Here is a 14,402-nt window from a genome sequence, read left to right as displayed (position 1 = left end):
ACATTATCTTAGACTTAAAGTCTTTAATTTCTCTCTTTTTTTTTTTTTGATTCTTGATCGAGTTTAATTTAAATTATTTGGTATTTACCAGTCAATAAAATTACAAGTTCATCATCAAAAATTGTAATTTTATATATTCTTTCACTTATTATTTTTAATATATATATATATATATATATATATATATATATATATATATATATATATATATATATATATATATATATATATATATATATATATATATTTTTTTTTTTTTTTATGGAAGGTTTATGGTAGTGTTTGTAAGGTAGATGAAATGGGAGCACATTGGCAAAAAAAAATCTAATTGTTATTATCGCCAATCTTTTCCTCTGACGAATTAAATCACATTATTTTACTGTTTAAAGCCAATAAAATGAGCGTTTAAAAATCCTCAGAATGTCCTTATAAACTTATAATACATGTATATGAACAAATAAATCTTCTAAGACTAGCTGCCATTGCATTACTTCCCTCTTTTTATTGAAAGTAAAGATCATATGGGTTGTGGCCATCGACACTTATCTCACGGGAATTATTCACCAGGGATGCCGATTTCTTATAGCCAGCAAAATCTTATCTTGGATCTATTCAAAATTATAAAAAAAAACAGTACAAAACATCACAGGTCGATTACAACATTCATAGTTACAAAAACACAACTAGAGATTGCACTTAGACCTTTCCTATAAATCTAGCCAATATTATTCTAATACTAATATTGCACATTTAATCAGAACCTATTAAGCTGAGGACTAGATTTCGAAACTATTGAATCTAGGCTGATCTATTGCTTTGTGTTTGGGTATTACACACAATAAACATTACTTTTCCTTGAATTACCAATATGGCAATCTAGGTATTTATTTCTAAATTGGGCGCCATTCTGTTAGGACCGCTCTTACAGTATCGGTTTGGCCTTCCGGCTGCTCAAGACTCTCAGGTAGGTTCTCAACCGCCAAACGAACTTCGGGTCCAACATCATTTATTTCATGGGTGAACGAATACAAATATTTACTCTAAAACAAAACACACAGAGAACATTCCTTGAGGATTTTAAGGTCCCTTGCTGTTCGGAACCCCCACTCGGCCCACCCTACCATGGTCCACGAAACCCTATTTTTCATTATGTGGACCCCATTGACTCCCTTACTCTATTCACCACCCCACTCGACCATAATCCTTCCAATAATTTTTACTCAAACAATATTCATTTTAATTCTTATAATACGATTCACATTTTTATTCGGACATTAAAATTAGGATGCTGAATATCAAAATTGCAAAGTCGAAAGGACCTTATAATTAGATTTGCTTTCTTATATTGTCAAAAATTAAATTTATTCCCTATCAGGACCTATACTAAGGGGATTGGGTATTTTTCATTGGCTTGAAATTTCGCCAGAAAGTTACCGACTATGTTAAGACGCCTACCTAATCGAGCTCAATTAAGTATATAATATTTCCGAGACCATCTACGTCTCACGACAAGAAAAAAAAAAACGGTTGATAAGACCCCTGCCCTTGATATATAGTCCCTTACAATAAATAAAAAAATAAAGAAAAAACAATCACAACAAAAATACTATAGTAACACAAAATGTAAATAAAAAAACTTAGACTAAGATTTACGTAAATTGTTTCCTCGAATAAGTATCAAAAAAAATATAATAAAAGTATCAAAAAAAATAAAATTATTAAAGTCAAACTTGGGTTGTTTATCTTCTGCGCCTAACGGCCGGCTATAGTTTCCAAAGTATAAGGATGTTTATCGTTTTATAACACTTTGTTACCTTGCTGTTATACTGAACTCTTCCTGGGCCACTGGTATATTAGTTTTCCTTTCTCAGCGAGAAAACTGACATAAAATCACGACCATATGATGAATTTTGCAGTGTTGAAATATATTTCGGATAGAGTCCACTTTTCAGCAGCTGATCTTAGGCACTGGCACAGTTGGCATACACAGGGTGTTTGGTGACCACAGGATGCAGCTGACAATCGCTAGCTGCCGAGCGTATCTTTAAGAAATTATCAGCGTCCAGATACTAAGGTTTTCTTTAAGCAGCTACGAACGTCAGTCCAATTTTTCGTATTGCTCTTGAACTTTTCACAATCCTTTTTATTTGGAAGTGTTCGCTGGCTATCATGCCTTTAAACTTTATTTAACTCTTTATAAATAGTTTGCTTGTTTTTTTTTATTCTGTTACAATTGTTTTAAAAACACGCATAAAATTACGCTCGCACTGAAACCGTTCACAAAATAAAAGCAAGCTTCTTCGTGCTGACTTTGCTTTTATATGCGCATATTCCAACTGCAACATAATTCCAATAATGCATTTAATATTGGTATTAATACAATATAATTTCTCTTTCTTCCGCCATCATTGACGTTATTTGGGAAATTTGAGATATGGCGTAAAACTCACTCTCTCCCGTCGTCATTCAGGGACGACACCTTACATGGGAGCAAGTAATATTTAGTACGGGCGGTGTAGATACGCCATACGAACACCAACTGTTCTATGACAGCTGACATTTGTAAATAACAATTTTACAGAGAGGACAGAAGGTTTTTCTAAGTGGACCACCCGCAACAGTGTTCTACAAACTTTACACATCCCAATATTTTTCCAATTTTAAATCTGGTGTAAAATCGGATATATCGATGTATTGTTTAAAAGACCACCTCCAGTTCAAGTTCATATATTTCCAAAATATCAAATATTTCAGAGGTGCCGCGTAATAACCCCACGGACATAATCTACTTTACAAATATGGGGAGTATCGACTTTTTTTAGGTAATAACCCCCATAAGGAAATGGGGACTATGTCTAAAACAATCGACCGTAATCCCTAAATATTCGTCATTATGGGGTGGACATTTTTAACCTGATTACGGCAAAGTAATTTTTTTGCTGGAGGAAATACTCGGTTATTCCACACAAAAGTTCCACAAAAAGTCATTTAAAAGTTTATGAAAGGTATATGAAATACCTAACCAACATATTTTTGTACCAGAATATTTTGAAAACCCCATAAAATGGACCGATTATGGGGTATTTAGATCTACATGCCGCATTATAGGCTACACTCTTGCCTTTCCAAAATGGTGCCTGGTATCTTTTGTAGTTGCAAAGGTATTGACTGTAAAGTAGAAGGTCGAATACTTATAAAAGCCGCGTAGCCTGAGTTTGTATCCAAAATTTCGAGTAGAATAACCTGGTATTCTGCCACGAAAAAAATATTTTGCCGTAATTAGGTTAAAAATACCTAAATAAACATTAAGGTCAATCCTCAGGTCCTCAAACTTCGCATATTATAATATATCTGCTTTGTCGTGATATATTAGTCCAATAGTAGTCATAATTTTAAAAACTCATAAATAAATTATACTGAGTGAAGCCCTTTATTTAGACCAGACCTTGCTTGTATAATTAAAGGGCTTATCTAAAAATTGGTATTTGTATTTGTAAAATGGGTTCTAGCTGCTGTGGCGGAACATAGTATGTAAAGGCCTATGGAAATTGAATATTTAGGCACCCGTTTTCCTGTAGAGCACATATAACGATATCCACCGATTTTTGGTATTTTAATAATCCTGGTCACATTTACCCACAAAATTGTCTCTAATTGGGTATTTAAGAAGATTTTGTAGATGACAATCTTTGTAGTTTAATTTGGAACACGTTTAAATTCAGATACTTTTATATAAAAATGTTTCCTTTACCCAATGGTGGAGGGTATTAAAAGTTCGGCCCGGCCGAACTTAATATTTTTTTTTTGCCCACGTCGTGTCTCGAACCTTTGGTTTTGTAGTCGGACAAACGAGATGATGCAGAAGGTAATATGTTTACATTATCTTTAAACGAGTTATTCGGTTCATACAGCTTCCATGTTGATGCTGGGCTATGATGAGAATCGTACCAATTTTTAAAACAACACTTTGTTTTTATTTATTTTAAAATCAATTTATATTTCATCCCCATTCCATTGACAATAAATGCTAACAATATGCATGTAACCATAAAAATTGAGAATTTTATATTTATTTGGCAATGTTGCGTTGCGCGTTGGTGGTCAGCGATGAAATTAATTTATTTTAATGAAAATCGTTAAAGTGTTTGATTAATTTGCCCTCGTTTGCCGTTTGCATTCATTCATTGACCAAGCGACCGACAGACCGTCATAAACATGAAGCACGTTTTATTTTACTTTCATGTGGCACTTTAGCTGTGGGTTTAAGGGAGCGGGGAAAGATAGATGTAAAAATTTAATATCATTCTGGTTTTCCATCACACCACACAGGACCACAATAAACAATCGAATTGGCATGGCAGGACTTGGTTAGAGTGGAGTGGAGCGGAGCGGAGTAGAGTTGAAAATGGCAAGCCACTGGTCATATCCGTGTTATTTGTAACATCTGCTAGAATTAATGGCTGGACATATATAGAAGTTTTATTAAAATCCAAGGAATTGCTTCTAGGGACATATATGTTTGTGTTCACATTTCTAGGATTGTTTTAAAATGTATACCGGTTGGTAAGGTTTCAGTTTTAAGTGCTGGGTTGGTTTAACATCTTGTTGGATGTTATAAAATTATTTCGCAACACCTTCTCTGTCTGTTGATGCAGTATAGAAGAAATACCCATATGTCTAGAATGTTTGGTATTGAAAATGGGATACATAGATACACGATTGAGTAAGGACTACTGATTTTCGGAGACATACAAGTTATATTCGCTTTTTATTAACAAATGGACAGTTTGACCCTAGTTTCCATCGAATGATTCAATATTGATAATAATTAAGTATATGACCTCCAAGTTATGAGTACTTTGAAGATCTTATGACATTTTTTTTAAAATAAGTTTAACTAAAATTTGCAACTCAAATCTCAGGGGATAATAATTTCTTTTTAAAACCTTAGGGGAAAGAGAACAAGTTAAAAAGCAATATGTTCGGCCGGGCTGAACTTTGAATACCATCCACCATTTGGAAAGAATTTAAAAATTTTCAAAAAATAAAATACCTAAAAAATTCTGTTAAAATTTAAAAAAACCGAATATTGCCGTTATATTGGGGTCTATACGACGCGAACCTACATAGGTGTTGCTTGTCATTAGTCATTACCATATTCAAATTCGAAACTTAAAATAAACGGTGAATAATCGGAGTTGTGCGAAGACATGGGCCAGTATAGACAATATTCTGTCATAGGCTTTAGCATCCATTACGAACTTAAAGTACGACATCTCAAACAATTTCGATGGGTGTTGCACCTAAACTCGTCAAAATAACGAATATAGGAAGGTACTGGTATATGGGGCCTATACGAAGACCTGGACCTGCATAGACAATTTTCCGTCACAGACTGCAGTTCCCATTACGAACTCTAAATAAGTAATTTAAAACAATTCCGGTGAATAATGACGCTAAAATCATCAAAATACCGTTATATGGGGACTATACGAAGACGTGGACCTGCACAGACAATTTTCTGTCATAGGCTGTAGTGTCCATTACGAACTTTAACAGACAGACGGACATCGCTAAATCGACTTAGAATTTTACGCTGATCAAGAATATATATATAGTTTGTTGGGTCTGAAATGAGTATTTCGAGGAGTTACAAACGGAATGACAAAGTTAATATACCCTCCATAGAATGGTGGAGGGTATAAAAATTAAAGTGAAACGACAAAGACAATTATGCTAGGAAGAGTTACTATTTTGGTTTGCTCAGTCGGATGAAGTTTCGAAGCAGTTAGACGCATCCGTTCAGTAAACTAGGGTGGTGCCGAAACAAACCTCTTTGAAATTATGTCATGGAATTATATCATATCAATGTAAGTGTCTCTTTTCATGTATAAAGTCATATGCCATGTATGTAGATGTATACCCATCTCTCTAAAAAATCGAATGATACTTCCAACATTGGGTTCGAAACGGATAGGAGAACATCACGGGGTAAGGGAACAAGTTTTGGTATGTTGCCTTAAATTTGAAGTATTATGTAGCCATGTCCGACTAGTTCGGTTAATATTCGTTTATAATAAACAGGGTGAGATGATAAAACTGCAACCAAATTCAGACTGCTGTAATTTCTAAGCCCCTCGTCCGACAGCTGTTAAAATTATTCCAGTGACAGCTTATTATGCTGTTTACAAGCGTACAAAAGTTTTTTGGTGAGAATTTTCCAGAAAAAAAGTTATTTGTGATGGAATTCAAGCGTGATAGTGTGATTTCTTCATATTTGGCTATAAAACCACAAGTGGCTATCGTTAGAGCACTCCAGCACTAAAATGTGAATAAATCTTTTGTGTCTCGTAACATCGCTCCTTACCATGATACTAGTAGCGCAGTCCCACGTCAAACTTTTGGAAGATTTAGAAAGTAAGGTGTGGTAAAATCATAATTTTCGATAAATTACATATTATATCAGATTTCTGCTTAAGAGAAATATTTAGATGTATATATAAGTATTGGAAATTATGACCCTTTGCGGTTTAGGTTCCAGAAGGGGTAGGCAGATACATATCATCTGTATGAAATTTGAAGAGAGTTGGATGCGTATTTCGCTTCCTTTGACCGTTTTATTTTGCAAAATCTTGAGCCCTATGTGGGGGTGGTACCAGAGATGGTCCGATCTCTACAATCTTTGTAGCAGGTCTGGAAATATTGAGACGTAAAAAATCTGAATGGACTTGGATGTTACTTTCGCGTTTTATGAGCTTCATGGAAATTCAAAAATTTGACACTTTGTGGGGAGATATACCAGATGGAGTGGGTCGATATATTCCATCTTCAAACCATACCTTGGATTAATAAAAATATTGTGATGTGCGTAATTTGAAAATAATCGGACTGTTACGTCACATTTTATAAGAGTTATATTTATTCATAATTTTGAATATTTGTGGGGGGGAGGGGGGTTGAGTTACTTGATGGAGTGGACGGATATTGTCCATTTCCTCTCTTGACCTAGCACTGATACAAATATAAGAATTTGCTAAGTTAGAGGAAAATCGGATCATCCTTTCTTTCCTGTACAGTAAATTATTATATTTGAAAACTTCGAACTCTTGTGGGCAGGTACCAGAAGGGGTGAACCGAAAGTGTTCATCTTCGAAACCGATCTTAGTTTGATAATAATATTACACCACCATTGCACCTGCCAGACAGACAGACGGACGGACATCGCTAGATCGACTCCAAATGTCCTGAAACGAATTTGGTCCAAACAGATCTGAGGCTAAAACCGTTATTTCGACGAGGCGCGTTTTGGCCATATCAAATGTGAAGGTATATCCTCTAGCCATATGGCTGAATGTAGAAACAAGTAAAAAACAATAATTTTTGCCGGGCCGAACTTTTAGTACCCTCCAGCTTAGGGTAAAGGAAACATTAGAACCCATTATGACCTATAAATACCAACTTTTAGACAAATCCGCGAAGATATGTTGCAAAAATCATCAAAATTCCGAATATCGGGAGGTACCGTTTTATGGGGGCTGTACCAAAGCGTGGACTTATATATACGATGTTTTGCCACCGGAGCTAGAACCCACTATGACGTACAAATACCAGTTTTTAGACAAATCCGTGAAAAAATGTATCAAAAATTATTAAATAGTCAAATAGTGTGGGTTGTATCGTGATTTCAACAGGCAGACGGACAAGAATTTTATTTTGAATATTTATACTTTATGGGAACGGAATGACAAAGTTAATATACCCTCCTTTCCAAGGTGGAAGGTATAAAAAGGATCCATTAGAAAAGGTGAGCCACTAGTCAAAATACGTAATATCGGAAAATGTTTTCATATGGGGGCTATGGGAAAACATGTACCGGTCTAAATATTTTATAAATTTGATCTAACTCCTGTCTAAGTACACCTATTTACAAAATTTCAGCCTTCTATCACAATTTAGTCGAACTATAACGTGTCGGACAATCCTTTGAGAGTTGATGTTCGGAGTTGATGCACGGACAACTCTAGATCGACTCTAAATGTCTTTACACGGATTTTGTAAAAACGTAGGATCTCAAACCTTAATTTGGATATTTTGGCTCAACCAGATGATATATGGGTATCCTCTATAGACGCAAGGATGAGCTTATACAAATTATGCAATTTTCTCTCCCGATTTGTACATTCTTAAAGTGGGTCATGCATTGCATGTTTGATGGCTTCCTATATCAAAACTTTGATGTGTGGGTCTCATATCATTTCCCCCTGTTATTGCATTCGATTATTCTTTTTATGGATGTGTGGATTAAAATCATTCTATTGTGCTACGCCGAGTAACAACAATGCGGCAAAAAGTATTTTTATGTCATCTCACAAGCCCCCTTGTCGATAATTTTAATTTAATATAACACACACAGATATAGGATTATGTTGGGATTTATGAATCCATACATTTTATCAATTAGAGGCAGGGTGTCTCTCAGTCTCTTCATTTTTGAAACCCATTGTCTTCTCTTTGCAAATGTTTCAGTTAAATGCTATTAATACAAACTGTTGGCCATATTCACCGCAAACAAACGCAAACAATTGTTACACATACAAACATACCATTCTGAAGAGAATATAGTTATATACACATGTATATGATGGTGCATGTGCAGTCATGCATACACAAATACACATGTATACATGCATGTGTACGTGTTTGTTTTCATTTTCAATTGTCGTATTTATTTTAATGTTTGTTCTGCGGTAGAACTGGTGTTGGTGGCCAACCAACCACCACAACCTGCCTTCCCGTGCAACATGCATTTGTATGTGTGTCTGTGTGTGTGTATGTGTGTAGATGCACTTCCTTTAAAGTCTACAACAGCCGATGGCAATGGTTTGTTTGGCTGTTTCGTTTGAAAGTGTTACATACCTATAACTGTTAAATTTGTTGTAAAAACCCGCGGTGGATGTGTAGAGACTTGACACATGTAGATGCCCGCATCGTCCCACTGGGTGGGATTGATCAGCAAACGCCAATTGTTGGGATATTGAAATTTCACACGTATCCTGGGGTCACTGCTGTAGGTGACGTTGCCCACAGTCAACAGGGATACTTTTTCCGATGTCCGTCTCACCCACATGACCTGCAACGGAAGAAAAGCAGAATGAAAAAAGGAACGACAATGCATTAAACAAATAAGAAATAAAATAACATGAATGGACATACAGATATGTAGTGAATGACCGCAACAATGAAAACAAAAATAAATGGCGAGTATTTCAGAAGCAATGAAAACCAACAAAAACAGCAGGAACAGCAACCTACAAGACAGCAAATATATACGAAGTGGGTTACTGTGGTACAGAAGTGAAAATAACCAGAAACTATTGCGGAGGATTCTGCCAAATGCATGTTGTGCTGAAAATTAAATAACAACCAGCGCTGTTATAAAGTCTATGAGGTTAATGGAAAATCGAAATTTTTATTTATTTTTTTTTCATGGTACACAGCAGGCGCTGTTATTCCGAATGGGATTTTTGTGTGCATATGACATTAGCTATGCAATACAAAGCGAGAAAATTATCTCTAAAATCCGCTATAAATTCTTGGAAAATTGTTTTACATATAAGGACCTTACGATGGCTATTTGATCTTAGGTCAATAAATCCATCAATGGAAGGCGAAATAAGTAAAAAAAAAAAAAACAGTTAAGCCGAAAATGTCTTTAAGAATGTGGCTGAAATTATCAAAATGGTGAATATCGGAAGGTGCAGTCTTATGGGGACAGTGCGAAAACGTAAACTTGTATAGGTAATTCTCTATAAAATATAATATGGTACATATTCGATCGAAAACCGATCATGTAACTAGCGAAAATAGGAATCCACCCTTATATGGAACCTAACGAAAATGTGACAAATTTGAAAAAAAAAAAAAACAAGTAAAAAAGCAGTAAGATCGGTCAGGCCGAACTTTGAATTCTCTCCACCATTTGAAGCGAATTAGAAAATTTGCAAAAAAAAAAAAAAATAATAAATAAATAAATAAAATCCATTAAAAATTCAGGTTAAAATCTTTAAAATACCTAATATCGGAAGGTGCCGATATATAGAGGATACACGATATTGTGGACCTATATAGACAAATCTATGTCTGGGGGTAAAGTACTCTGAAGGGACTCGTTGTGTGGAATTTCAGACAATTCCATTAAAAATGTGGCTAAAATCATCAAAATACCGAATATCGAGGGGTACCGTTATATGGGGGATATACGATATCGTGGACCTATATAGACAATTCTCTTTCAGGGGGTAAAGTACACAGAAGGGACTTCTTGTGTGGAATTTCAGACAATTCCATTAGAAAATGTGGCTAAAAATAATCGAAATGCCGAATATCGGGGGGTACCGTTATATGGGGACTGTACGATATCGTGGACCGATATAGCCTAACTTCGAACTTGACCTGCCTGCAGACAAAAGAGAGATCTGTGCAAAATTTTAGCTTCCTATCTTAATTCGTTTGACTGTAGCGTGATTACAACAGACGGATGGACATGGCTAAATCGTCTTAGAATTTTACGCTGATCAAGAATATATATACTTTGTTGGGTCTAAAATGGTTATTTCGATGAGTTACAAACGGAATGTCGAACTTAATATACCCTCCATACTATGTATGGTGGAGCTTATAGAATATCGGAGAAAAATTCAAAATAGCGGAATGTTCAATTATATGGAAATTATACTTAAGCTTGGATCTGCCAATTTATAGCGAATTCAGTATCAAAACTATGACAAAAACCAGTACGGAAAAGTCAAAAGTCGGACGGCTATATGATACCTTTCACCACTATGCATAGTTAGTACAGCTCCCGTAACAAAAGAATTTATTTGAAGTAGATCATACCACCTATCAACATTTGGCTTTAGAGCAGTTATAGTGTGGTTTCAGAGGGAAATAATATACGAGAGGCATTTATAATTCTGAATAGATTTTCACCAAATTTGACGGAGGCATCTGTACCTATTCCAAGTAACATTGCTATAGAGTGAATGATATCACTTCTAGACGATTTTCATTAAAAAAATACATATATCGGAGCCGAGTTCCACAAAATGGAAACGTACGTCTCAAAATTCACTCCATTTGGGCTGATATTAGCCATTTTTTGCACAATAAACCTGAAATCGTATTGAGGATATATATGGGACCTATATCCAAATCTTGGCCGTTCTCTATAAAATTTGAACCGATTTTCACCAAATTTGATGTACGTGCTTCTAGACTGTACTCGGTGGGATGTATCAAAATTCAGGTCATTTGGACTTGTATTGGCCTTTTGGTGCACAATTAACCCTCAATCGGTTGAAGATATATATGGGTGTTATATATAAATTTAAACCGATTCTCACCAATTCCAATAGGATCCGTCTACGGATCAAACAAATATTGTTTTGAAAATTTCATCTCAATCGGATAATAAATGCGACCTGCATTTTGTTCACAAGAATAAATGGACGGACGGACGCACTAACATGCATACATTAACTCAGAAAGTAATTCTATGAAGATTTTCAAATTTTCTTATAACCTGATCTGGGTAATAGAGAATTCCAAGTGGATTTGCTAGTAGAACAAAACCCCAAAAAAGCTCTAAGGCCTTTATATAGCCTTGACCATATGCAATGGTCAAACGTTTAATGTAGAGCTTTGAACATTTACGGATTGCTGCATCAGTCTCTACATAAGAGTGAACTCCTATTTGATGTACTTGTTATACCCTCCATCATTCTATGGAGGGTATATTAACTTTTTCATTTCAAATGTAACTCTTTGAAATACTCATATCAGACCCAACAAATTATATATATTCTTGATCAGCCTAAATTTCTAAGTCTGTCGGTCCGTCCGTCTGTCTGTTGTAATCACGCCATCTTTCGAACGAATTATGATAGAAGGCTACAATTTTGCACAAAAATATATTTTGCCAGTAGGCAGGTTAAGTTTGTAAATGAGGCATATAGGTCCACGTTTTCATATAGCCCCCATATAACGGTACCTCCGGATATTCGGTATTTTGATAATTTTAGGAATAGGAATAGTTTCAAATTTAGTATTTGAAGTACGTAATAGATACTACAGCCTAAGACAGCAAATTGTCTTCGTATAGCCCCCTTACAACCGTACCTCCCGATATTCGGTATTTTGATGATTTTAACGAATATATTCACCGGAATTGTTTCAAATTTTGTATTTGAAGTTCGAGATGGATACTACAGTCATCAGAAAATTGTCTGTGTAGGTCCAAGTCTTCGTAGAGCCCCCCTATAACGGTACCTCCCGATATTCGGTATTTTAATGATTTTATGGACATTTTTCACCAGAATTGTTTCAAATTTGGTATTTGAAGTTCGTAATAGATACTACAGCCTAGGACAGAAAATTGTGTATGCAGGTCCACGTCTTCGTATAGCCCCCATATTACGGTACCTCCCGATATTCGGTATTTTAATGATTTTAGCGACATTATTCACCCGAATTGTTTCAAATATAATATTTGAAGTTCGAAAAGTACACTATAGCCTAAGACAGAAAATTGTCTGTGCAGGTCCACGTCTTCGTATAGCCCCCATATAATGGCACCTCCCAACGATTTACCGACATTACTCACCGGAGTAGTTTCAAATTACGTTTAGATTTCGTAATGGGAACTACAGTCTGTAACAGAAAATTGTCTATGCAGGTCCAGGTCTTCGTATAGGTTCTATATATCAGTACCTCCTTACATTCGGTATTTTGACGATTTTAGGTGCAATACTCACCGAAATTGTTTGAGATGTCGTTTTTGAAGCCTGTGACAAAGAATTGTCTATGCAGGTCTTGGTCTTCGTATAGCTCCGATATAACGATACCTCCCTATATACGGTATTTTAGTGATTTTAGCTACACTATTGGTAATGACTTCAATATAACGTCTGAACTCGGTATTTTTTGAGATTTTAGCAGAATTTTTAACGGATTTTTATTTTTGAAAATGTCCAAATTCGTTCCAAATGGTGGAGGGTATTCGAAGTTGGCCGAACTTACTACTTACTTGTTATTTTTCATTTTTTTTCCAATTTAGCCAACTTTTGGTATTTTGAATTCTTATTTTGTAGAAATGCTACTAGCAAAAAGTTCACATTTTAGTACAGCCCTCAGTAAAAGATTTGGAACAATAAGCTCATAACTCATTATTTTTTAGAGTTATTGACATTTTTTGCGTATTTTGATTACCGATTATTTTCTATGCTTCAATTTAAGACATTGTTTATGAATTCATTCTGAGAGAAATTTCCAATTTGTAAAAGAGTTTTCCAGCATCCCACGCCACTTATATTTTAAAAATAAAATATTTCTTGGGAAGAAAATGTCACGCATATCTCCGTGAAATTACTTTTCAATTTGTTTAAGTACGGCCTAGTAAATTTTGAAATTTTTTGTTTATTGAGAAGTTGCCATTGGCAATAATCTTCCCATGTCATCATATCCGTCGCTTTACATTTTAATCACCATTTGACTGGCATTCTCCCCCAACAATGTTGTTGACAGCCAAGATGCAATCAATTATTTTTTGCTAACTTGTCGTTAATCATTTGGCAAATGATAAATGGTGAGGTTTTTGCGAGCTTTTGCCAAAAAAAAAGTTGAAGGATGGATGGATGATATTCTTCATTGGGACTTGACATTGAGGAAAGAAAATATTCTTCCATTGATGTGCCACTACTTGGCGATCACAACTCACTTTTAATTATTATTCTGACAATTATTATGTCCCGTTGGCTCGTTTAATATGTAGCTACATCGGAATGAAACAAATGATGGCAAGCAAGTCCTTCGGTACGCCACAACATAACCACTTGATTATTAATTTATGACCGCAAGTAAACAGCGCATCCTTTTCTGTTTTATGGTCAGTATAAAACATTATTGTTGTTGTTGTTGTTGTTGCTGCTGCTTCTGTCTTGTTTAACGTTATGTTAATTAAATGGCCAAAAAATAAAAGATAATTATAATTTGGCTCTTGACTGATGCCATTAAATATGAATAAGGCAGATATCTTTAAAATGCCGAACGAAATGCAAAGGCGTTTTTTTTTCTCATTGGCCAAAATATTTAATGAATGCAATTTACATTATTTTATCAAAGAAGACATAAAAATGAAATAATTACAATTAATTTAATATTAATTAATTTTTGTTCATTTCGTAATTACATGTCGGCGTTTAAATACAACATTGTAAATATTTATTGTTAATCATTTTAATAATGAAATAAAATTAGAATTTGAAATACACTTAAGATTGTTTAAAACATACTTACCTTTATTTAGTTATTATATTTTAGATTACAATTACAACTGCAATAGCATT

The 14,402-nt window shown here is 34.8% G+C and overlaps 1 protein-coding gene across 1 annotated transcript in view; it reads right to left on the bottom strand.

The window, feature by feature from the left end:
* Positions 1 to 14,402, bottom strand: part of LOC131804361 (mucin-3A-like) — a 221,148-nt gene that overhangs the window by 125,633 nt on the left and 81,113 nt on the right. The window contains exon 4 of the mRNA XM_059127193.1: positions 8,917 to 9,130. Coding sequence (XP_058983176.1) covers positions 8,917 to 9,130 — 214 coding nt within the window. The remainder of the gene's footprint in view (positions 1 to 8,916; positions 9,131 to 14,402) is intronic.

The sequence above is a fragment of the Musca domestica genome, unplaced genomic scaffold, assembly GCF_030504385.1.
Source record: "Musca domestica strain aabys unplaced genomic scaffold, Musca_domestica.polishedcontigs.V.1.1 43, whole genome shotgun sequence".
NCBI classification, from domain to species: Eukaryota; Metazoa; Arthropoda; class Insecta; order Diptera; family Muscidae; genus Musca; species Musca domestica.
The sequence above is the reverse complement of the archived record's forward strand: the minus strand, read 5'-3'. Positions and strand labels throughout refer to the sequence as shown.